The sequence below is a fragment of the Drosophila suzukii genome, chromosome X (genome assembly GCF_043229965.1).
Source record: "Drosophila suzukii chromosome X, CBGP_Dsuzu_IsoJpt1.0, whole genome shotgun sequence".
In the NCBI taxonomy this organism is placed as follows: domain Eukaryota; kingdom Metazoa; phylum Arthropoda; class Insecta; order Diptera; family Drosophilidae; genus Drosophila; species Drosophila suzukii.
The window spans coordinates 7,972,415-7,998,699 of record NC_092084.1 but is presented as its reverse complement, the minus strand read 5'-3'; the positions used below and the strand labels follow the sequence as shown (position 1 = coordinate 7,998,699).

The following is a 26,285-nucleotide window of genomic DNA, read 5'->3' as shown; positions in this document are numbered from 1 at the left end:
AAGCGAGACAGACAGTCGGAATCAAAACAAACAGGACCAAAAAGCCAGACAAAAGAAACCGGGCAACCACAGCCGGCGGATAGGGGAAAAATGAAGGCCCACAGAAGGTCAAAAACCAAACTACGGTCCACGAACCGCCCACAAAACAACTTACCACCCTACTTCCCCCATTTTTCAGCCTAAAAACCACACTTTGGAATTTACCCACCAACGGGTTCATCCAAGTTTTTGGGTCTCTTGGATTTCGAATTCCTTTGTCTACGATTTAATTTACTTCGATTTAAAGTGGGTAAAATGCGTGACATGCGGTTAACTTATTCAGTTCAATTTATAATTACCAGGGAGTTTATACTTTTCATTAATTTAAAATGGTGTATTACTAGACAATATCAACAAATCAAATATTAACCAAAAAAATAAGAGAGGACTGGAATCTCCAGCGATTTCAAATCTAGATTTAAACCTAAATAGAGATGATTTATCAATGTCATGTAAACTTTTGCCTTTGATTTAAATTGCCGTTTCGGAAAAACTTTCAATCTCATTTTATCGGTCGAAAAAATTTACAATGAAAAGTTATTCTTTTTCCCTCAAAGTATTTGTCTTTCCTAAAATTAACATCACATTGTTTTTCCGAACCATTTAACTTCTTGTAAACTTTCTATGATAGATAACAAACTAGAACTTTAGCGTGCCATTAGGAAAACAGTCCTAAATGAATAGCGTAGTCAATGGAATATAAACATGCAAGGTAACTATAATAGTTAGATCAGTACATTTTTAAACAATGATTAGCTTTTTAAGAAGAATGTGAAGATGTAAGGATACTATTTTATTGTAGAGACCTACTTTTTTAAAGAATAGAGTATCCCAGAAACGCCGATGTCCTGAATCGCAATAAGCCTAATGCTCGACATCGAAAGTTTGATGTGGCTTTTGAGTTGCTGACCCGCAAATCGTTTGATAAACTTTTCTGTGGCCGAAACTGGAATCGCTCAAAGTTCTGTGGAGTGGTTGTATCAATCATATAGGGTCTGGATCTGTCACTTGGGTAATCACGATAATTGGCAACTTCCGAAGGACACGCCGCAATCGCCGCTTATCAGTGGTACGTTATTTACCCGCTCCTTGGATTTCCTTTCAAATTACCTTTTCCCAAGGTTTCCCCCCTTTTTTTTTTAGCCCTTTTCCCAATTCTTTTGTGGGCCTGAAATCATAAAATTAAATATGCATATCAGGCGAAGTTGGAGAAATTCCGTTTTTTTTTTCCTTTAGCTTGGGCAAGAGAAGCTCTGCAATTGACTTAATATCCTTTGGGCAAACAATCAAAACAAGAGGAGAAATGATGCTGGAAGGAAAATTGTGGGAAAAGCGGGCGGAAAACGCGCAAAAAGAAAACGCGGAAAATCGCACCCAGACGCAGAATGGTCGATTTGCAACGCTTTGTTGCACGCACCCATTGAAATTGTTTCCGCCCTCTTTCCACAATTGTTTTTTCTTTCGATTTTATGCTCGTCCTTCTTCTCGTCCTTTCGTCCTTTGCCTCCTTTTTGCCCTCGTCCTTGCTGCTTGATTTGATGTGTGCAATTATGGCGTCATTTACATTCTTGCCTTCCAAATGGCCAATCCATGACACCCATCCCCTCTTCTGGACCACTTCGCCATCCCAAAGTATCCTCAAGTAATTTTGGGTACGCTGAGAGGAAAAAAGTCAGTCAGGGGAATATTTTGATCCTATAAAATATTTTCTTAACTTATCTATTATATATCATATTATGTTAGAAATACTTTTTAACATTTATAATAAAGATATTAAATTTAGATATTCTTTTATAACTAGGTTCATATCCATCCCCTCCTTTGAACCACTTCTCCATCCCAAAAAATCCTCAAGTAAGTTTGGATAAACTGCGAGAAAACTCTTGGTCAATAAGGGGAATCATTTTATCCTTTAAAATAGTTGTTTACATCCCATTTCATGCTAGAAATGCTTGGTAACATTTATATTAATGATGATATTAAAAGCATACAATTTTTTAAATCCACTTTATATTCTTTTGTAACTAGGTTAGTATCCATGATATTATATTTAGATTCAAATTTTTTTCTTTGCTATAAGTTATGTATTGATGCTGTAAGTTATGTATTGATGTATTGATATATCATCATTAAAGTTGAGATTTTTTCTCCGTGTGTGGTTTGGTCTTACTGTTGTTTCAATGCCTTTTAGCTTGCTAAGTGTACTACAGAAATTTCCTTAGCTTTTCATGGACCGTGCCTTTCTTTTTGTTTTCATGCGCTCAACTTCTTTGTCTTTAGTGGGGGTATGGTATGGTATAGTGCCATAAATATGGATGGGCGGGTGTACTTATATAGAGATGGATGATGCTTAATGACGAAAAGAATGGGAATGCCAACATTGTGTTCCGGCCGTTATTGTTGTGAGTTTACTTGGAACTCGGAAATAGTGGAGAAGGCCCGTCGAGGGGATACTAAAACAAAAGTTACCAGAAAAGTTACTCGCCCCCAGACCATTCACTTCAATATTTTGGCTTAAAAATGCCCGCATTGCACACTTTTTTCCGTCGGGCTCCCAGACTTTGCGAACATTTTGCGGAGGTAAACAAGCCGCAAACTTGAACCGAAACAAGTGCAAAGTGAAAGTAAATATGAAAGGCAAACAGAAGGCTGAAAATAAATATACGTGGTGGGGGAGAATCAAGGTAAATATGCTTCCAAATTCTCGTTGCCGAAACTTGATAACTTTACAGCTTGAACCACGAGATGTAAAGAAATTGAGCTGAATTCCGATCAAATTTGGCGGTCAATTAAAATCGAATCGAAATAATATAATGATGTAAAGGAATCAAGTTTCGACAAGGGGAAATTGGAAACATATTTATAATTACGGTCAGGCGCTCAAATTCAATTTCAAAATAGAATTTCAAATAATTGTTCATGTCCAAATTTTATTTTCGTGGTAAAATAACCTTTTTCAATTGGCTGACACAGAAATCATGCAAAGCAATTAATTTTTACACCAAAAACCAAATAAAAGCGGCAAAGAGCATTAAATATTATTTAATTTCAATTATATGAACTAAATATAAAAAGTTTGCAAGGCTTAAATTAGTGCAAAGCCTAATTACAAAAATACAATTCAAGTATTTGTAAATTATTTCAGCTACAATTGCAAACAAAATTAAATAAAATGTAATCCCCTAATGAGAAAATAATTGGGAACTAGGCAAAAAAAGGTGTCATAACAATGCAAACAATATCATAAAATAATCACAACATTAAAAGCTCTTTAAACAAGTAAAAACGCAAACAAATAGTGCAAGAATCGACGGGAAATAAATCCCACATAATTACAGGAAAAAACCGAATGATTAAGTGCACCTGGCCATGAATATAAAGTGGAATAAATCTAAACTGAATTGAAATGCAGGGAAAATCGGGGAGGATGGGGAAAATCAAGTGATACTGAAGCGGAAATTAAGGGGAAATTAAGTGAAAGTGAGGCGGGCATAAATCAAGCCGCAAAGTGAAGGGCGGAGGAAAGCCACTTGGAACTTCATTTTTTCATTGACTTTTTCCCGGTTTTCCTCTTTTTTTTTTTGCTTAATTTTCCCGTTTGGCAGCGGAGAGCTGTCTTCCGCTGGCTTTTTAATTGCCACTTACGCGTTCTGGCTTAGACCGTAAGCCCCGACAAAAGCCCTTGATGCTGCGTCCTGAGTCCTGTTCCTCGGCCTAATTTATATATATATATATATAATATTTCTGTATTTTCGGCAAACGCTTTTTATCCCTTTGTCATTTCGGTGGGGCTATGGGCGATGGGCGAAGAAGGCTGGCTGGCGACATAAATTAAACTCAACTAATTGCGTATACGCCGCGTGTGCCTTAAGTGGGCTTTGCCAAGGACAGCGGCAAGGACATCGCTTTGGGGCTTAGTGGTCCATGTTGATCCTGCTGCAGCACTCGCTTTTTATTATCTCCGAAAATTTCGCGTCTCCTTCAGGGGGATTTGTGGTCCTGATTTAGTAGTGTGCGTGTGTGCAGTGTCATTAAAATTTAATTAAATGCCCCGAAACGCACATGAATAAAACTGAATGCTCAAACAGGAATTGGGACATGAAACAGGACACTGATGACGCCACATCCGCCGCATCCTTGGCCCACAGCCTTGTCATTATAACTATTAGCATTTCTCGGCCTCATTACTATCATTATCATCATCATTGCCAACATATCCGCCGGAGCGCAGCGGCGACATCAAATGAAATTCGTTTTGTCTCCGAGCCTGTAATAATTTATAACACGATGAACTTGTCGTCCTTTTCATGAGTCCTGCGAACATTCACACCCACATGGCAGCAAACGCCCGCAGACAGTCACGCAAATGCAAATGAACTGTGTGCTACCTTATATATACATATGTACTGCACTGTACCATCTTCTTGGGGCGACAAGAAAATGCCTCAGTCACATTTTTCTTACTTTACATATTTTTTAAAATTTTTTCACAAGCCTGGAATTTATTATTATAATTTTTTGGGATTACATATAAGACGGAATAGCAAGACGAATAAATTATAGAAATTATAAATTACTCTAATGATCTTATGTCATTAGTTAAAATGCCTGAGTGCATAATTTTAGATAACCAAGTATGACATTTTCTAGCCATATTTAATACCGTAAATTAAGTCTAATTTATGAGTCCAGTACCAAAATCCCCTCTGATTTATGTCCAACTAATGCGGTTAAATATCAAACAGTAGTATACAACAATTGCCATGTCCAACAGAGTTTTCCAAGACCAACTTTCGTTATCCCCAGACACTTTTCTTGCAATTCCCATTTCACAACATCTCAATCTCATTCAAACATCTTCCTTTCAATTAGGCAACTAACCAAGTCATGTTTATCCATATAATATACCCTATATACTGGCTTGGGCCCAGAAAAAAAGGGAAAAACAGTCGGCATCATCATCATGATTGTCATCGTCATCAGCGAAGCATGATAATGATAACAATAACAAGCAAGCGCAGCGACAACTCTGGAAAGAAATGGGGTTTTCCGAGAGGTGGGTGGTAGATGGGTAGATGGGTAGATGGGTTCTCTGGGTGGATGGTGTGATATAAAGATTGTTGCCATATTGCTATCATTTGCACACAATCAGCGTCAACGTCAACGGGATGCGAAATGAGCGGAGAAAAAAGAGGGAAGGAAGGAAAAGCGGCGGCTGAGGTCAAAGGGCAGCGGGTGGTAGGTAATATATGCAGAAGGCCTCCCCCGTCCAACAATCCCCCTCAAAAAGGAAGTAAAACCATTCGACAGGATGAGTCTAGGATGACGCGGAGATTGCTCGTCGTTCGCCCATGTTGCCAACGACCAAATTGCAGATAAAGTATAAATAAATTTAAATAAATAGCGTAAAATCAAATTTCCTAGGAAAAAAAGGGAAAGCTCTAAGGGAGCCTCAAGTGGCGTGAAAATTTCCATGTGGTTGCCACCAAATGGCGCAAGGCAAATGAAAATGGTGGCAAACAAGAATTGACTGGCAATATAATCATTAGTAAACGAGTGAGCGGAATAGCAAATGGGGAATTTTAAACCAAACAGATAAAGTGTTTTTCATTAAGGAACAGATATTGCTTTTAACCAAATTGTTATTTAACTTATTTACAAATTTTGTTAACGATTTTTGTAAACGCCCTTTCAGGTAAACGGCTAAACTAAGGCAAATTCCAATTGGGTTTTCCCTTTGACATATTGCTCAACCACATATTTCACGCGGTCTGTGACCGCGACCTTGACTATAGACCACCCACCAACAAACCCATCCCCATTCAAACCCACCCCTTTTACCAACATTTGCCTATAATTGCCTATTAGTTTTCATTTGTTGATTTGGTTTTGTCTGCACGTGACATTAGGTTCTGGTTCTGATTTTTGGTCTTGCCCTCGATATTGATATTGGTTTGGTTCTCGGTTTCTTGTATCGATTGGGAGGTATATACAAACATATATAGTCGGTAGGCTAATGGTCAAAGTGTTGCCATCCGATCAATGAGGAATAATTGAGGCCCTGCATTGTGGTGGTGTCTGTGCTCCAAATGGCGGTCAGAGTTCAAAGGGGATGAGGTTTGGCTTTGTCAGAACCTAAAGGTCATTTCAATAAAATAGTCGCTCAATATATTTATTTATCAACTGAGAATAATTAAATTTAATTCCCTGTTTAAATATTCTACAGTGTCATAAAGTCCAGAAATATTTCTGCAACCTGTCATTCGTATTTCTAAAACCCCTTGCACTCTCATTATTCAATGCCAAACTTTGGACAGCTTTTGGCCAGAAAGTCAGAGAGCGTTGGCCAAATTGAAGCATTAATATTTGGATTGTTCGGAATTTTGTTTTATGTCGGTCAGGCCCTCGACTTTCCCCCATTTCGCACCCATCCATTTCAATTTCGTTTCAATTCTTTCATGACGGCCATTCAGAATTCTTTTTTTTTTGTGTGGCAGTTCGTTCAACTTGGCGACGACAGCGCCACAAATATTTCATTGCGGCATTTGCATTTTTTAGGGGGCATTATTATGGGGTCATCTATGCCCTCCTGCCATTCCATCCCCGCGACATTAATTTCCCGGGAAAACCGAAAAGTTTGAGTGTGATTGGGGAAAGTGCATCATTACTCGGAAATCGGAATTGCAGGCGGAATCATTATTCATTCGCCGCCAATCTGCAGCAAAATTGCAAAATTGGCTGGCTGAAGATGAAAGCGAGCTGCCAAAAAATACAAAAATAATTATTTGTGACGGTTGGCAAAAGTGTAGAAAAATATATGTGCACCGTGGGAAAATGTGGAGATTTTAAAGAACTATATTCGATACATGGTGTCTTATAATATTGATAATAATAATGATATTGCATTGTGAATAATCATCATTATAATTTATATTTTTAAAGTGCCCTAAAAATTTGTTCCTCTCTGTGATAGCAAATAAGAAAAAAAATCGAGCAAGGCCTTTAAGAGCTTCCCTTGGCACCAGTGTTTTTCACACACCCCCAATCCCCCACAATTTTCCCGCCCCTTTTCCCCAAGTACTTGCAAATTTTTCAATTCTGTCTGCCTTTTGTCTGTATTTGATGCACTTTGTTGCTTTTTTGTTGGCTTTTGTTATGTATAGTTGGCAGCTGATTAATTGGCTCGCCTCTCGGTGCCACGCCCCTTTCTGACCCTGCCCCCGATTTTGATTCCGATCGAGAGTGCCCACTTCGCATTATGCCCACCCGTTTAATAATTTAACTCGCTAAAAATAGTTGCATGAACTCTCGGCGTTGAAAATTATGCCACCTCTTATTGGCATGGCGAAAAGTGAAAAACTGCAAATAGTCCAAACGGCAAAATGTTTGCTGTGAAAATCGAAGCACGATGCCATTAAAATTTCACTATTTGAGATTTCACCTGTTGGCCTTTTGCTGATTAACGATTAATAGCAATCCCTGATTGCTGCACTTATCTGTTTGAGTTATTAAGTTCCGTTCCGATGATAAAGGGGATTTAAATTCGTCTGGTTTTACTCATTAAGCCAGAGAAATATTATTTTTTGATTAGTCACATCTATGTAAATTGTACATATTATAAATATAATACAACTTCCCAAATGTGATTTGATTAAAACAGTCGGTCTTATAGCTGCACGCCTTGATTTGGCTAAACTACGAGTAAAAAACCTTGAAAAAAACGAGATATTTTGACAGACCTGAATCCTATTGTTCGCCCTAAATTAGTATTTTGGATGACATATTGCAATTAAGAGTCAGAATGGCGAATGTCATACCTCGTTGAGCTCGCGGCTTAATTTCCAATTTAATGGCATTCCAACCTGGAAAATTTATATTTTTGCCATTTTTCGCAAAAAAACGTGATGTGACCCTTATAAAAAATGAAAAATTTGATCAAAAAATAAATTTTCCTAAATGTGATGGGGATCGTTAGCATATGTAGCAAGCTGCTGAAAATAGTCGGTCTTTTAGCTGTACGCCTTGATTTGGCTAAACTACGACTGAAAAACCACTAAAAAATGAGTATTTTTTAAAAAAATCTGAATCCCAAAAATAACCGATGTACCCCCTTATAAAAAATGAGAAATTGGGTAAAAAAATAAATGTTCCTTAAAGTGATGGGTTTCGATAGCATTTGTAGAAAGCTGCTCAAAACAGTTGGTCTTTTAGCTGTACGCCTTGATTTGGCTAAACTACGACTGAAAAACCACTAGAAAATTAGTATTTTTGACCAAAATCGGAATCCCAAAAATAGCCGATGTACCCCCTTATAAAAAATGAGTAAATGGGTCAAAAAATAAATGTTCCTTAAAGTGATGGGTTTCGATAGCATTTGTAGAAAGCTGCTCAAAACGGTTGTTCTTTTAGCAGTACGCCTTGATTTGGCTAAGCTACGACTGAAAAACCACTAAAAAATGAGTGTTTTTGACCAAAATCTGAATTCCAAAAATAACCGATGTCACCCTTATAAAAAATGAGAAAATGGGTCAAAAAATAAATGTTCCTTAAAGTGATAGAAATCGATAACATTTGTAGAAAGCTGCTCAAAACAGTCGGTCTTTTAGCTGTACGCCTTGATTTGGCTAAACTACGACTGAAAAACCACTACAAAATTAGTATTTTTGACCAAGATCTGAATTTCAAAAATAACCGATGTACCCCCTTATAAAAAATGATAAAATGGGTCAAAAAATAAATGTTCCTTAAAGTGATAGGAATCGATAGCATTTGTAGAAAGCTGCTCAAAACAGTCGATCTTTTAGCTGTACGCCTTGATTTGGCTAAACTACGACTGAAAAACCACTAAAAAATGAGTATTTTTGACCAAAATCTGAATTCCAAAAATAACCGATGTACCTTCTTATAAAAAATGATAAATTGGGTCAAAAAATAAATGTTCCTTAAAGTGATAGGAATCGATAGCATTTGTAGAAAGCTGCTCAAAACAGTCGGTCTTTTAGCTGTACGCCTTGATTTGGCTAAACTATGACTGAAAAACCACTTAAAAATTAGTATTTTTGACCAAAATCTGAATCCCAAAAATAACTGATGTACTCCCTTATAAAAAATGAGAAAATGGGTCAAAAAATAAATGTTCCTTAAAGTGATAGGAATCGATAGCATTTGTAGAAAGCTGCTCAAAACAGTCGGTATTTTAGCTGTACGCCTTGATTTGGCTAAACTACGACTGAAAAAGCACTAAAAAATGAGTATTTTTGACCAAGATCTGAATTTCAAAAATAAACGATGTACCCCCTTCTAAAAAATGAGAAATTGGGTCAAAAAATAAATGTTCCTTAAAGTGATAGGAATCGATAGCATTTGTAGAAAGCTGCTCAAAACAGTCGGTCTTTTAGCTGTACGCCTTGATTTGGCTAAACTACGACTGAAAAACCACTAAAAAATTTGTATTTTTGACCAAGATCTGAATTTCAAAAATAAACGATGTACCCCCTTACAAAAAATGCAAAACTGGGTCAAAAAATAAATGTTCCTTAAAGTGATAGGAATCGATAGCATTAGTAGAAAGCTGCTCAAAACAGTCGGTCCTTTAGCTGTACGCCTTGATTTGGCTAAACTACGACTGAAAAACCACTAAAAAATGAGTATTTTTGACCAAAATCTGAATTCCAAAAATAACCGATGTACCCCCTTATAAAAAATGAGAAAATGGGTCAAAAAATAGATTTTCCTTAAAGCGATAGGAATCGGTAGCATTTGTAGAAAGCTGCTCAAAACAGTCGGTCTTTTAGCTGTACGCCTTGATTTGGCTAAACTACGACTGAAAAACCACTAAAAAATGAGTATTTTTGACAAGAATCTGAGTCACAAAAATAACCGATGTACCCCCTTATAAAAAATGAGAAATTAGGTCAAAAAATAAATGTTCCTTAAAGTGATAGGAATCGATAGCATTTGTAGAAAGCTGCTCAAAACAGTTGGTCTTTTAGCTGTACGCCTTGATTTGGCTAAACTACGACTGAAAAACCACTAAAAAATGAGTATTTTTGACCAAAATCTGAATTCCAAAAATAACCGATGTACCCCCTTATAAAAAATGAGAAAATGGGTCAAAAAATAAATTTTCCTTAAAGCGATAGGAATCGGTAGCATTTGTAGAAAGCTGCTCAAAACAGTCAATCTTTTAGCTGTACGCCTTGATTTGGCTAAACTACGACTGAAAAACCACTAAAAAATGAGTATTTTTGACCAAAATCTGAATTCCAAAAATAACCGATGTACCCCCTTATAAAAAATGAGAAAATGGGTCAAAAAATAAATGTTCCTTAAAGTGATACGAATCGATAGCATTTGTAGAAAGCTGCTCAAAACAGTCGGTCTTTTAGCTGTACGCCTTGATTTGGCTAAACTACGACTGAAAAACCACTAAAAAATGAGAATTTTTGACCAAAATCTAAATCCCAAAAATAACCGATGTACCCCTTTATAAAAAATGAGAAATTGGGTCAAAAAATAAATGTTCCTTAAAGTGATATGAATTTATAGCATTTGTAGCAAGCTGCTGAAAACAGTCGGTCTTTTAGGTGTACGCCTTCATTTGGCTAAACTACGACTGAAAAACCACTAAAAAATTAGTATTTATGACCAAAATCGGAATCCCAAAAATAGCCGAGCACCCCCCTACAAAAAATGATAAATTGGATCAAAAAATAAATGTTCCTTAAAGTGATGGGGATCGATAGCATTTGTAGAAAGCTGGTCAAAACAGTCGGTCTTTTAGCTGTACGCCTTGATTTGGCTAAACTACGACTGAAAAACCACTAAAAAATGAGTATATTTGACCAAAATCTGAATCCCAAAAATAACCGATGTACCCCCTTATAAAAAATGAGAAAATGGGTCAAAAAATATATGTTCCTTAAAGTGATAGGAATCGATAGCATTTGTAGAAAGCTGCTCAAAACAGTCGGTCTCTTAGCTGTACGCCTTGATTTGGCTAAACTACGACTGAAAACCCACTAAGAAATGAGTATTTTTGATCAAAATCTGACTTCCAAAAATAACCGATGTACCCCCTTATAAAATATGAGACAATGGGTCAAAAAATAAATTTAAATATATGTAACAAACTCGCCCAAGACATGGGTCAACCCTCTTATTCAATCAAATTTGTAATGGTACAGAAAAAAGATTTTTTTATATGTGTTTCATTTCGAATTTTATTCAGGACCTAAGGCTTACGAGCTATCACAATATTGGCTATATAAAATGGGTATATCTTATAAAAAAAAACATCCTAGATCTTCACCAGTCGTTCGCGGCGCTGGGCAAAGTGAAAGCCGCCGTAGTACTCCTCCAGATCGCGAAGGTCACGCTGGAACTGGGCATCGACCTTGGCCAGGTCGGCCTTCTGGCGGGCGGAAGGGCGTCGCACGGGGGCGTGGCTGCGCAGGCTCAGACGGCGACGGATCTTTTGGCCACCGACCATGTCGTAGAGTGGGGATTCCGGCAGAGCGGACTCCTCGGGAAGCAGGCATCTCTTGGGATCCGTGTGGGAGGGGAATCCGCGGGGCGTGGTCTGTCCAGTAAATGCCTCACTGATGTCGTGGAGTCGCTGCTGCTTTTGGGCCAAGTGCTCGAAACTGCACTTCCACTGGGCATATCGACGATCGGCTAGTGTGGATCCGGACTTCTTACTGGGCGTCAGCAGGGTGCCGCAGGATCCGAAGGACGAGCAGCGGGGCATGGGCCGAAGGATTTGCTTGGGCCGCTTGCTAAGTCGCTTTTGCTTCCTGGCCGAAATGCTCAATTTGCGAAGCAGGATTCTCTGGATTTTGTTTATGAAACCGGGAAGGGGAGTGCAGAAAATACCAGGACTGGCCGGGCTGGTCGAGTCCTCTCCGCTCTTCACATTTTCAGTGGAATGAGTGCTGCCCATTTTTCAAAAACTTAGGTTTTTCTAAAATTCAAATGTGATGGTCACTCTTTGCGAATCGTTTGGTGTAATGGGCACACTTTGTATCTTTGATTTGCTGTTATGTTTTGCTTGAATGTTTTGACGGTCGCTCTTTGTAATACTCGTTGGAATATCTTCTTTCAAACACGATGTTATCGCTGTAACTGTTGTTGGACAACTGATACTGATTGCCACTGGGCGGCAGGCATATATACCCTAAAATTTGGTATCAGGTACCTGGTGTACCTAATAGGGATCAGGTCTTATTCGCAACCCGCGCGACCTTCATAAAATTCTGACCCCTAACCCTGACCATAATCCCCTTGTTTTGCATAGTTTTATGAGGCAACATTTGGCCGCGATTTCGGGGTTTTGCAACAGTCGCGATTCTTTTTTATTGCCCCTGCAATCCTTGCACGTGCAAGGGGGCTTGGGTCGAGGGTCGACAAATAGGGACGAGGTTGGCCAGCAGGCAGAGGGCATTTAATGACCTGTCATTTGCTGTCGCCTGCTGCTCGCTGGCCAGCATATCCAACATCCTCGAGACATAATTGCTCGCTGTAGTGGGTGGCTGCACTTCTGCGGGCAAGAATCCCAGAAGGGGGGCGGTGGTACAGCCACTTAAGACTCGGCTGTCATCGCAGGGGGAAATTCTTAATGAATTGCAGCAAAGCCATAAACGAAGCACAAGACAGTAAGGAAAAACTTGCATGGTTAAATACAATATTCATAAAAATTAGAGAATTGGAAAACGAAATACATATAAATGCCAGTGGGGGCCACATAATAGAAATCCTAAAAAACTTTAAATTTTAACAGCTCTTTTTTTACCAATCAAGCCATATTTTTTTTATAAAGAACCAACCTGTTTTCTACCAGTCTGCTTACAGCTTAAAGGAGCTTCAACATGGTTTCTCTCTGTGTAGATGGGGGTCTGGTGGAAATCAGGAATTGGATGGCGGAGGGTCCGGGTTCGTATACGAGCTGCGAGCTGCGAGTTTCGAGGTCCATGGTTAAGCATCCTGGCAGAATGCTCGCTTTGTGTGTCAATCAGTCTTTGCATGTCAGTAGAGCCTTCATCAATTCTTCCTCTGCCTTTGTCTTTGTGTGCGAGTGTGTATAAGTGAGTGTGTGTGCGTGCCTGCGAGTGTATAAGTAATTGCGTGGGCGAGGACATAAGCTGCTTTGCCATTATTATAAGTAGACATATGTACAGTGGGAACTGCGTAAAAGCAAGCCGGAGAAAATAATGAAGCTCAATTAAAGTGCACAAATACACTGAGAGAAATAGCAACAAACAGTTTGAGATGAAATATGAAAATGCTATGACTGTGAATCAAATATGCGTAAATTAAAATATAAGAAAAATTATTTAATATATGATTAGACTTGACTTTTACCTATCTAAAAACACCGATATTTTCTCGCTCTGGATAAAATCCCATTTCGTAGCCCCGAGTACTCGTATTTCCCATTAATTGGGTTTGTTGTGGAAACCCCCAATGACCCTGAATTCCCGCTCATCTTCCACTTATTTGCAGCTTTCGATGCAGCCTCTAATTGCATTAAAATCGAAACACAAAATACCTTCTCTTGTTCGCTGTTTTCCTCTGGAAAATTCGAGGCCAAAGGACGAAGGTCAACGCAGGGTGAAGGGGTGCGGCTTGTGGTCCAGTTCGGTAGTGTCCATTTTCCGCTTTTTCCATTCTTTAGGGGCAAAGCAAACCAAAAACCTAAAATTCATTTGAAAATTCCAGGCAGTAGTAAAATAAATGGGTTTTTTGGGGGGTTGTAGACTATCCATTTCCTCTACACAATTCCATAAAGAAAATATTGAATGCTAAATTAATGTTAAAGTATTGCAAAATCCAGAAAAATAAGTCTAAAGTAACTTTGAAAATATGCTAAAATATATTTATAAGAATTTTTGAACTATTAGTGAGCTAACAATTTTGTATTTTATTTCCGATGCCTTAAGCTTCATTCAAGCTAATATAGTAAAATACTATATACTTATAATATAATCTGTAATTTTAATTGATAAATTCCTAAAAGAGCATCTCTCTGAATCCGTTCCCTGTGACCCAAAAGTATGTAGAGAGCATTTTATTGTCAACTGCAGTTAGAATGGAAATCTACGGGGGTCAGGTGGACAGATATTTGCGGCTTTTGGAGTTCCAAGTGGGCCGCCTGACAGGATTCAGCTTTCAGAGAAATTGCAGAGGAACAAAGGTCCCATAGATTCGACTCCTCTCTGGGCGTTTGTCCAGAAAATTCCATTTAATTGCAGTCATTTGTTAAATGCCAAATAAAAAGGGGATACCAATTATTATTGCAGCAGATACATTTGCATATGGGCATATTTGAATAACTGCCGCCACAGTTCGTTTAATTGCACATTTTGCGGCTGGCAATTAATTAGTGCTTCTTCCCCGTAAATTACATATTTTATTGATTCGCAGTTTTCAGTGTCAATGTCAAAGGCCAGTGACAAATTGAATTTGTATTTTTTAAGTAAATCGAGCTATCCGCGTTTTCCCACTTTCGGATTTTCCATGGCTCACGCTATTGAATTCAATGCATTTCCTACCTGGCAGCGTTTTTAAAAGGCTTTTACGACCTGACCAACACGTCTGCATATCATAAAAAAGACAAAATACAGAAAATAAAAAAGTAAATGGAAAATGGCATAAAAATTGTTTTTTATTTAACCCTTTCAGGGGCATAAAAAATGCATCTGGGAATATTCCCCTAGCTCTTTCTATTTGCTCTCATTTTCTTTTCGCCACCCGATGTGTGTATTCCCCCATGCAAATCAACCCTTTTCCTTTGCCACTGCACATTCCGAAGGACAAAGGCGTTTTTATCCTGTAAATATTTTCCTGTGTGTCACGCGTAGAGGTGTCATTCGAATTCCCCGAGGATAGAGGGAAAATATATGGACAGAGGGTCGGGCGAAATAGAAAATGCCAATAAAGGGCAGTCCCCAAGCTGACAAAGCGAATTTTGCAAAAGTTTGCCATTCAAAATTAAGATAAAATGGCTCGAATCAAAGGTGAACTTTCGCCAGGTGGGAGTGTACAACTTATTGGGTCCTTTATCAAAAGCGTGGTTCTACTTTTAATTTTATTCAAGGAGATATTCCAACATGAAGATAAAGCTTGAACTAACAGGGACTTATTGGTTTGGAAATGCAATTCCAAGGATTATTATAATCTAAAGCTTATAGGTAAAACTGTAAGATATCATACGGTTTTATAAAATGCCCTCTTCAATTGTCGAAATAAAAGTAAAAAGCAATAATTGAGGGATAACTAGTGCTAAATCCTTTAAAAGCATTATCTAACCCTTTAGTTCAGCAGTTCCATTTCCTATTTAATCAATGTCTCCACAAGTAAGCCCCTTAGCAGACCACAAAATCAATCCTTTTCGATCGCCCCTGCCCCCAAGTAGATTACAAAGTTTACACAAGCCAAGTGTAAGCCAAAGTTAATAACACTTATATACTCAATCACCCACTCACACACTCCCAACACCATCGCCCAGTTAACTTTGTCTTCTGTAATTTGTTGGGCCACAGAAAGCCATTTGGAATGACCACAAATCTCGGCAGAGCGAAACGCGGAAGAGGAAGATAATCCATATAGAGTCCAAAGGATAAGGGCAAGGACACTGTGCGTGAGGGTTAAGGACAAATCAGGCATCAATAGCAATCAATCAATTTGCGGGCAAACAAACAAATTGACCAAAAAAGAATGCGAGCCAACCAAACACAGTCACTGACAAAAGTTAACAGCATCTAATGTGATTTTGACACACTCCCCACACGAAAATATGGATGGGTCTTTTGTTTACAATTTTTGCGCTGGCCCCCTAATTTTCCACCCGATACCATCGTCCCTTTTTCAGCTGTTGGGGAAACTCCAAATTACCGTTTGTTACAAATGAGGGATACCCTTTAGTTATTGCGGGAGAATTGATAAAAATAAGATATCTTTAATGATTATGTTATATAATATTATTAAAGTAACTTAGTATATAGTACTATATATTCTTATTGCAACCAGAAATCGATTAAAAATATGTTTAATCCCTAAGTTTCTTTTGTAAATTTTCCGAAATGACCCCTTTGCTTACTTATACTTTCAATAATTTAATGGGTATCATGGGCATCGCCTATCCTACTTCAAACTAACATTTCCCTTACTTTTCATAATTGAGTTTGTTTAAGCACAAAAATAAAAGGGAGACGAAAAATGTATTTTTGTTTGTTTAACTTGGTTTTCAATTTCGATGGTGGCAACTCCAATCAATGGAACTATCCATCAGTGAACGATGGCCGTGTCCATCCATTCCGCTCCCCCAATCCAATTCACCAATCCCCCAATCCCAATCCCCCGATGTTCCACTGGAGTTTTGATGCTGGCACTGGCACGCATCAAATTCCCTGTTCCTGTTCCCAATCCTCCCTTGATTTTCTTTTACACAGCACACACACACACACACACACATGGGGAAAATCAATAAAAAAGAAAAGCTTTGTTTCGTAGGTCGAATTTTGACTTACCCTTGGGTGTTTTATTACGTCTTATCATTGAGGTTGTAAAGGTAGATATAGTTAAACAGCTTGAATGTAGGCAATGAAAAAAGCCACATTTTCATTTGACCATTGCATACTTTTGGGCACTCGAGAAACAAGATCCTTACATCTCAAGGACCTGAAATAAATATTTTTTGATAAATTCAAATGGAACTATTATGATGAAGATACAATCAAGACTGGCTTAAACTTAAAATATAAATTAAATTAACCAATTAAGAAATAAGAACCCGAAATCCGAAGGAACTAAATAAATATAATCCTTGAAATTCTAATAATGGTTGTAATAATAATGAAGATATACTCAAGATGGGCAGAACTTATTACATAGTGTACCTCAAATTACAAATACCCTATGATATAGGGTATTCTGGACCCAAAAAGAGCAGCTCAGAGTGTGACAGAACCACCGAGTAGGACGTTCCATAAATTCATCAGCGTCTCTAAATGGCTTAAATGTGGCTTAGATGGCCACAGCTGCAGGCTGGTTTTTGGCTGGCTGGCTCGCTGGCTGCCTGGCATTAAAACCGCAAGATGTCCTAATCCCGCCGATGGATTTACAAGGACTTAACCCCCGCCCACCGCCCACTCTCCACCTCCCCCTCCTCCACGGAATCCCTAATCTGGCCACTTGATCCCTATACAGACACGTACATATATGTGAGCCATAGGGCATAGGCCATAGAGCAAAAATTGTTAGGTATGTATGTATGAATGTCTGTATGTGTGGCATATCCGCGCAGATCCGCGGTAATCTTCGGCCAGATTTCACACCGCAGAGCACGCGACTGGCGGGGGGAAGGGTCAAGGGGCAGCCGATTAGGCAAATCTTGAAGGGATTTCAATTGAATGTGTGGATTGAATGGACTACCATCCACCATCTACCATCTAGCAACTTGCAACACGCAACGCGAGCAATCCTCAATTGTGGCCAGATTGTAATTAGAGCGGATTGCCGATTGTCACCGGCTTACCAAAACGGGGCTCAAGGAACTCAAATCTGGGCCAGATCATCTCGGAAAGGACCACGAACCACTTGAGTTTGCTCCCGTTCAGCCTCGCGCCTTTTGTTTTTTCCGGACCACTTTGCTTTGTCCGCCACTCGAGTTCGAGTCCGCGTCCTGGACTCAAGTGTCGCGTTGGAGTCAGCCAAACACTTGCGGCTGTCAAACGGCAGCAAAGTCCCTCGGCTTTCGCCGCACCTCGTCCTTAGCCTTATCCTTCCCACAGGACACACGGCGAGAAAAACCACCAAATTCGGTGGGTTTCTGTAGCCAGCACTTATACAATTTCGAGAGACTTCTAAATTTTTTTAAATTCCACATTAATGTTTAAAATTTCAAGGCTTACTATTTTGATTCTCAATCTCTACACAGAGAAAAAGAAACGCTATGATATCATGATCATTTTGATGATTGTTAATATAACGTCTGAATGGATACGAAGAGTATCACTTTGATATGTTTATCATCTTGCTTCTTTTTTTGTTCTGTGTACATATTTAAATGGATCATCTACTCATATCACATCATATATATGTCAAATTGCAACATTCATATCATACACGTACTACAAACAAGCCTCAAAAGTAAACTCCCCAATGGCTCATAAAACGGAGCCGATTAAAACGACTTGCTAGTAAAAAGTTGAGACTTATACTTAACTATAAAAAAGTTTGTGTGCAAACAGGGAGCTAATATTGTCTTGTTTTTCTTTCTGTGTTAGCCTAGTGGCCCTTAAATTATGTATACGCCTTGTTGCCGGCCCTGAATAGTTTGATTTAACCCGGGTATTTTGCTCTTTTTACCCACTTGGTTGCATGCTAACAGTTTGACACTTTAAAGTTTGTCCCGAGAGTTGAAAAGTTCAGGGGAATCGCAATCGGAATTGTGCCGGGTTCCAGGGTCAATGTCAGCTTGCATATTTCATGGACCTTTGCTGGCCAGGGGTTAGGTCACGATGTTCTGGATTTAATGGGTGGAAAAAGGTGCCCGGAAGTGACTGGCAAGTGCTCGTCTCCAAAATCTCTTTCTTTCTGTTTAAAAATATATTTCTGGCTGCCTAATAATTTGAATGATTTTGTATTTTTAACTGCCCTTTATTCCTTTTTTCTAATTGATAAGTTCCAAATATATAATAAGTGATTTTTTCAATTTTCCACACAATAGAATGGCGCTCTCATCCTTATTTGATTCCTTGGCAGTTTCCCTGCGCATAAATTCCCTATAAAATAACACCATTTACTATTTATTATTCAGCCAGATGGGCGGAGTGAAAGAGATGGGGAAAGAGAGCCCCTGGGGCAGGGTTTTTCCTTCCTTTTTTTTTTGGCTACACTTGTTCTTTATGGCAGCCAACAGGCCAAACGGAAAAAACTTAATAATTCTATATCATTTTTATGTGCAGCTCATGAAAGTCAGACGGCGCAAAAGTTGGCCTGCATTAAATAAAGAAAATTCTGACACTTCAACGGGCCTTTAATGTTAACCCCGTGCTCTTTCCCCCTTTTTTATTCTTCACAATTTTTCCCAGTTACCATATGTTGTCTCTGGCGAAAAGTTTCGCTGGTGAGAGGAAAAGTTTCGCAATAATCATCATGGCACTTGTTGGCCACCTTTTTCACCTCGCAATGAGGTGCGACACCATTGCGCCCCGTCTCTTTCTGCCCCAATGTACCCCTCTCTTTCGCCGGCTAAAATTATAGTGCATAGTGGTCGAAGTCATTGATTGATTGAATGATTGACTGATTGCGGGAACAATCGAGAGCCCGCACCAATTATGGCAACTCACCGATGCAAGCTAAACTACTTGGGTAACCCTGTCTCTTTCACCCGCCCCTTTTCACAGTGGTGCCGTCTCTTTCTACATTGTCCGCGGAGTCCAAGGAGCGGGAAAAATGTCAGGAAAATGCGGGAACTTGAGGTGCGATGGTGTGGCGGGGGGTACTTAAGTGGGCACCCAGACACTTGACAAGCCACTAAAATCGATACTGCCAACCGATACCCTGTAAACACGGCGGGGCTATCGGATTTCTAGTGAGAGAGAAATAATAACAAAACTGATTTCTTGTTTATATTCCAGAGCCCATTTTAAGTATGGAGTTTACGTTTTATTCCCTCTGATTTTCAGGATTTTATATTTATACTTACCCAAAACAGGAAATCCCCAGCAAAGAAAGGGTATGGTAAAATAGAAGGTTTTCCCTAGTGTTACACTAATTACAAATGCTAATAATGTAATTCCAAAGCCGCAATCCATAATCCATATTTGCCTATCTCTGGCTTCGTTTTAAATATTTCCATTTCCATTCCAATTTCAATCGCCTTTAGCTGGGCTGCACTAATTAATGCACATTTATCCGCGTAATTACGGGCAGCAGGCTACTAATTCTTTCCACCAATTTGAATTTGGAATGAGCCCCGAACTTTTCCAGCTTTCCGACACTCTGCGCGGTTTGCGGCGGCTGTTGAATTTTGTATTATCAAAGCCCAATCAAAACATTTTGTGGCCGGCAATCAGTTAATGGGCTGGGCGGAAAGTTGTGGAAATATGAGTTATGTGGGAGAAATTATTTGGCGAGCTCTAAAATCATATTAGGAAAAACATTTGCTTTTAAAATACAAACAATTAGTGCCAATCGAAATTGGGTATTTAAGTATTGCTAGGATATTTTGTTTTTAAAGCCTTATAATATACAATTTTAGGGTGCTTTCCCTAATACTTTGAAAAACCCGAATTTAGCCCGAAAAAGTAAACAAAAAATGTCCTAATATGACATGTGATACCTCGTCGAGCTCGTAATTCAATCACTGGCTATTTTATTGCGTTATGAAGGACAAAAAAACTAAGTTTTTAGAGCAAAAATATGGGGTTTCAACCGTAATTTAGCCAAATCAAAGCGTACAGCTATAAAACCGACCGTTTTGAGCAGCTTGCAACATATGCTAACGATTCCAATCACTTTAAGGAACATTTATTTTTTGACCCACTTTTGCATTTTTTGTAAGGGGGTACATCGGTTATTTTTGGGATTCAGATTTTGGTCAAAAATATTCATTTTTTAGTGGTTTTTCAGTCGTAGTTTAGCCAAATCAAGGCGTACAGCTAAAAGACCGACTGTTTTCAGCAGCTTTCTACAAATGCTATCGAAACCCATCACTTTAAGGAATATTTATTTTTTGACCCATTTTCTTATTTTTTATAAGGGGGAACATCGGTTATTTTTGGGATTCCGATTTTGGTCAAAAATACTCATTTTTAGTGGTTTTTCAGTCGTAGTTTAGCCAAATCAAGGCGTACAGCTAAAAGACCAATTGCTTTGAGCAGCTTTCTACAAATGCTATCGATTCCTATCACTTTAATGAACATTTATTTTTTGACCCAATTTCTCATTTTTTTATTTGTGGAATTCAGATCTTGGTCAAAAATACTCATTTTTTAATGGTTTTTCAGTCGTAGTTTAGTCAAATCAAGGCGTACAGCTAAAAAACCGACTGTTTTGAGCAGCTTGCTACACATGCTATCGATCCCCATCACTTTAAGGAACATTTATTTTTTGACCCAATTTATCATTTTTTATCATGTTTTTTTGCGAAAAATGGCAAAAATAAAAATTTTCCAGGTTGGAATGCCATTGGATTGGAAATGAAGACACGAACTCAACGAGGTATCACATTCTTCATTCTGACCCTTACTTGCAATAGGACAGCCAAAACACTGACTTTATTAGGGCGAAAAAAGGAATTCAGATTTTAGTCAAAAGAACTCGTTATTTTTGAGGTTTTTCAAATCAAGGCGTTCACCTAAAAGACTGACTGTTTCTAGCAGTTAACGACATGGGCTAACAATCTCCAACACTTCTCCGTGAAATCTTTTTTGTTCATTTACTTAGGCAATCTTATAATACAAATTGATAACATATATTACAAGATCGTAGTAACCCCTGGTAGTAATGAGCATTATAAACTAGATCGAAGTAACCTCTCTGGATTCCTGTCAGGCTTGAGAAGACAGACTGGATTTATAATCAGTACAATTTGTTCGGCACTAGGAAACAAGGAAGAACGCTATAGTCGAGATAGGATTCCAATAATCCTAATGGATCGGCACTACTATTGAGTTTTGGGATGCTTAAGAATTCGCGTCTCTTATAGACTATTGATACATAAATAAAAACTTCAACTTAAGAATACACTCTGAATTTAGAATTTTATTTGTAGCGATTGCCTTGCCATCAGTGCTGTACAAGTTTGTGATCTCGTTTTTGTAGGTTCGAGGTTGTAGCACTAGTTCCTTCCAGTGAACGTCTTCTGGATCTGCGTAGGTCCGATTCCGACTGCCGTGTTTAATAACCGAATTCCAGAAATCTCGACCAATCTCTCTCACTCAAGCCAAAGTGACAATTTCCGCTTTTCGATCCAGGCGACATGGCCAAAAAGGAGGAAAAAATAACAAGGAACACCCATAAAAAGTCAAATTAATGGTACGATAGATTTGGATCTCCGAGGCTCCCGGATCTGACAGATTTCACGCTTACGATGTCGGCAGTAGTAGCCCACCGCCGATCCAGTCCATCACGTTTTACACTTGTCCACGTTTTTGGCCTTCCTTCCAGTTTTTCTAGCCGGTTGTTCATCTGAATTTTTAGCCAGAGCCCCTTTTCTGCCTTTTTTCGGCGAGACCACTTTGATACAATCCTTCTGCAAAGGTGCAGAGTCCTCTTCCGTAGGAATTGATGGCGAAACGGTTTTGGCCTTCTTTCTGGATTTTATGGCTGGTTCTTCAGCTGAATTGTTGACCAAAGCCCTCTTCCTGCCTTTTCTTGGAGACATTACATCGATAGACTCCTCCTGCAAAGGTGTAGAGTCCTCTTCCGTAGGAATTGATGGGGAAACGGTTTTGGCCTTCTTTCTGGATTTTATAGCCGGTTCTTCAGCTGAATTGTTGACCAAAGCCCTACTCTCCTCCTGCAAAGGTGCAGAGTCCTCTTCCGTAGGAATTGATGGGGAAACGGTTTTGGCCTTCTTTCTGGTTTTTCTAGCCGGTTGTTCATCTGTACTACTCACCGGAGCACGCCTCTTTCTTATATTTCTTGGCGTGACTTCTCGGACCACCGCGTTATCTTCGCTGCCTTCATGCACTAGAGGAATGGATTCGGTAGCGACTACCGGCTCATCATTTTTCGCCTCCTCCTCTCTGTAACATTAATAAGGTGTATACAATTTAAATTAGTTGAAGACATGATTGACTTCCATCAAACGAATGGATACTAAATACTATCTACAGACGAGTAGGGCAACGTTCAAAAATTTACCCATGCCTCGGTTAAAAGAAAATTGTTCAATAAATTGAATACAACATTCTTTATAAATGGTATAGCTAACAGGATTTTCTAATATTCAATGTTGAATTCGCGTTTTTATTAATCCGATTTACCTTCGTTTAAAAAAACCAGAAAATAAGCGCATCATTTTTGAGTAGTTGTACCGACGGATGTTTGTAAATAATATAGAACCGGTTACTGTTGTACGGCTAGCTATCCGTTAAATTTTTTCAAAATTGTGTTGTTTTTTATAAAATAGATTTATTTTTTAATGCGTTTGGACGTGTAGTGTGTTCGTGCGTGTGTACGATGCTAACTTGTGACTGGCATTAACCTTTGTAACCTATTTGTAGAGTGATTAGAAAGCGCTTGCTATGTTTTTATATTTGGTCCGGACTCGAATTCTAATTTTAAAAAGTAGATTTGAAACTTTTACCGACGTTGAAAATTAAGACACGTGGTGTTTTTTATGGTATTGTTCGTGCTCACATTTAAATACTTTTACTTACTTTTTAAGAATACTATAAATAGGTCCCATGTTTTTTCTATAAGGTGTATGCGTGTACGATGCTAAGTTGTGACTGATGTTAAAACTGTTAGATATTTACAGAGTGAATAGGAAATGCTTGCTTTATTAAATTTTTTGTAATATGTGTTTTTTACTGAGCGACGTGTACTACTTCGATAATAAATGAAAACTGTCCTTTAAAATGTAACTATTCGAAGAGAGAAAGGAAAACGCTTGCTATGTTTTTATTTTTGTTCCAGGGCTTGTATTCCTTAAAGCCGAAATAGAAAGTAAAAAAATATACTAACTTCACGAATTGTCTTCGGTGTTTTTTGACATAATCTTCTACTCTTGGGAACATCTGTTTTTTAATATTTTAGAACTTTTAAAGGGAAAGATCCGTGAACTCCGACGCAGACTTGATGCGAATCGCATTGAATGCATAGTAAATGGCACAAGCAATGCGTTGTTTTTTAACAACACAGATTATCCGTACTGTTCTTACATTCGCAACCAATTTTTTTGCCCAGTGATGTGAACCCGGAGATAAGTGTTAACGTTCAAAATTCCATTGTGTTAAGATTTTATAAAATATATTTTGGAGAACGATTTAAATAGCAATCGTACAATATAATTGTTCTGTCCTTAAATCTAGGTTGTATGATATACAGTAAAAAAAAGTGTGTATTTTTGTAAAATCGTGCGTATGCGATGGCCATTGCTGGGCAATGGAATCGTCGAAGGGGTAGAATGAGTATTTGCCCAACTGTTTGACAGCTGGCACACCTGTTGCCAGTCCTCGCCGGGGATTACGTCAATGGGTCCATCAATCACCGAACCACTCCGAACCAAGCGGAGATGGTGCGATTGAAGGGGTGGGGTGGGATGTAGAGGCTTCCTATTCACAGATCTGTGGATATGGTGTGCGTGTAACCAGCCAGCAGCTGGTAGGTGGTGTACAGCGGCTCCTCCATTGGCTCTTCCGCCAAATCCACCTTGAACCGCTTGGCCGCGCTCTCCATTTCCTCAAGATCGCTGAAGCCCGGGAAGCCAGTGGGGCAAAAGTGGCCGGCAATGGCCTCCGGGATGTGGGTGACGTTGTGCAGCATGTGTGCGGGCGTGGATTGCAGGTAGTTCCGCCACTTCTGGTAGGACGAGGCCGGTATGTGGCCATTGCCCCTCCTCTGGCTGATGGGTGACGATGTCTTGGGCATGATGCGCTGCGCCTGCTGCATCATGTACATCTCCCACTCCAGATTGCCGGCCATCGGATGGGATTCCGTGGAGTTGCGGGACTGGGAGGCCTCGCTCATGTCCTGGGTGCGCATCAGTACCTCTTCCTCCTCCTCATCGCCATTCTCCTGGTGCTTCCTGGGCGACGAGTTGGCACTGCTGCAAGTGTAATAGCCACAGGACCTGTCCAGCTGGGGCTGCTCGGCGAAGTCATCGCAGATAGGCTGACTGGATCGGCTCCAAATGCTGCGGCTGGAGGAGTTCTTCGACGAGGATGAGCTGCTGCCCACTCCGCTGCTGTTTCGGCTGCTATACAACCGCTTCAGGGAGCGTTTTCCCGATCCTGAACCCGATCCATCAGCTGCCAAATAGATACTGCTGTTGAGGTTCAGCTCCTTCAGTTTCAGATTGCTCGCACAACAGCCCATGATCTACGTTTGCTTTATAAAATATTTAGGTAACTCTGGTAAGATGTTGTTCGCTTGACAATTCCTTGTCAACTGTTTGGCTTGGCCATAAACCCGTGGGATTTATATACTCGGCCAGCAGGTAACTTCGGATCCAGCGGTTCCAGGAATTACCTATACCATCCAGCCAGTCCAGCTACCTGATTAGGTTTTCAGATATCTTCTGGCCTAATCCGCGAACGGGATTTCATGAAAATACGCGGTACTTTATGGCCCGGCAATTTGGCCAAAAACACGGTGGATGGCAGTACCTGAAATCCTGCCGAAAAACGTCCTTGATTCGAGCACTTTCGATCTGGCTAACGAGTTAAGGATGGTCTCTGGTAATGCTACTCGTACACTCCTCGCTGCCTTCTTATTTTTAATATTTTTCTAGCCATAACCCTTTTCGGTTTTTATCTGCCTTGTCATATATTATAATACTAAGTGCTGCAGTGCTATGAGTTATGGCTCAGAAGATATATTACGCTGGTGTACTGACCATCGTGTCAGTCATTTTGGTCGGTGGCCTTGTGCCTTTGTTTTTGGCCAGATCCTTCGTCCTTTCCTTGGCCAATTGTTGTGTAAACGCCGTGGCGCAGTCCTCGGAACGCCGTTGACGCCGGCCACAAGTCTCGAATCAGCGGGACAGGACCTTTTCCTGGCCAAATCAAAAACCAGAAAGCAATAGCCAAATACGGAATACTAAATACCAAAGACCAGCTGCACCGACTTCGATCTATTTCGGGCGAAAACTCCTCAATGGAACAGCTCTCCCATTCTTGGACTCAATAGCTCAAGGTTAAACGAAATCGAAATAGGCATCGTCATTCTCATCGTCATTGTGTCAAATGTGAAACGACATTGGGAAAATGGAGAATTGAAATTGGCAAATTATTTCGCGCTTGATTTGCGCTCAATGAAGTGTTGGCAATGACGATGGCCAATGAATGGCCATTGCAACTCGAAATGGGGCATAAATGAGACGAATTGACCCTGACAAGTGGACCCCCGAATGTTTCACACGTTCGCTTTTAATTGCCTAAAACCACCTGACATTTTGGTCAATAAATAGCTCTGAAAGCAATGTTGCCAAGTCCCGAAAATCATTAGAAGTTTCTCTCAATAAATGAACTCATAGTGGGTTTATTAAACTTGTTTTTATAAGATCCATTAAC

At 39.5% G+C, this 26,285-nt stretch overlaps 4 protein-coding genes across 5 annotated transcripts in view; 1 reads left to right on the top strand and 3 right to left on the bottom strand.

The window, feature by feature from the left end:
- LOC108016991 (uncharacterized) overlaps positions 1-26,285 on the top strand; it is a 48,346-nt gene that overhangs the window by 10,680 nt on the left and 11,381 nt on the right. The gene's annotated exons all lie outside the window — the stretch shown is intronic.
- nullo lies at positions 11,335-12,303 on the bottom strand. Its single transcript, XM_017083941.4, has one exon. It carries the CDS (start codon positions 11,978-11,980, stop codon positions 11,339-11,341), a length of 642 nt encoding a protein of 213 aa, XP_016939430.2. The 5' UTR covers positions 11,981-12,303; the 3' UTR covers positions 11,335-11,338.
- On the bottom strand, positions 21,788-23,601 carry LOC108016996 (uncharacterized). Of its 2 annotated transcripts, none has more exons than XM_036820641.3 (2): positions 23,430-23,601; positions 21,788-22,793 (listed from the first exon to the last, which is right to left on the bottom strand). In XM_036820641.3, the coding sequence occupies exons 1-2, from the start codon at positions 23,456-23,458 to the stop codon at positions 22,172-22,174; spliced, it is 651 nt and encodes a 216-aa protein (XP_036676536.2). In that variant the 5' UTR covers positions 23,459-23,601; the 3' UTR covers positions 21,788-22,171. The 2 variants fall into 2 exon arrangements, with proteins under 2 accessions (XP_036676536.2, XP_070853552.1); XM_070997451.1 differs by lacking the exon at positions 23,430-23,601 and adding an exon at positions 23,034-23,226.
- Positions 24,079-25,163, bottom strand: LOC108016992 (uncharacterized). Its single transcript, XM_017083940.4, has one exon. It carries the CDS (start codon positions 25,087-25,089, stop codon positions 24,331-24,333), a length of 759 nt encoding a protein of 252 aa, XP_016939429.2. The 5' UTR covers positions 25,090-25,163; the 3' UTR covers positions 24,079-24,330.

What these genes read in the sequence shown, in the direction of transcription:
- LOC108016992 (XM_017083940.4), bottom strand. Translation starts at nt 25,089, where the DNA reads ATGGGCTGTTGTGCGAGCAATCTGAAACTGAAGGAGCTGAACCTCAAC.
- LOC108016996 (XM_070997451.1), bottom strand. Translation starts at nt 23,068, where the DNA reads ATGATGCGCTTATTTTCTGGTTTTTTTAAACGAAG. An exon ending in TCTGGTTTTTTTAAACGAAG is followed by an intron (nt 22,794 to 23,033) that starts GTAAATCGGATT and finishes TTAATGTTACAG; the next exon opens with AGAGGAGGAGGCGAAAAATG.
- nullo (XM_017083941.4), bottom strand. Translation starts at nt 11,980, where the DNA reads ATGGGCAGCACTCATTCCACTGAAAATGTGAAGAGCGGAGAGGACTCG.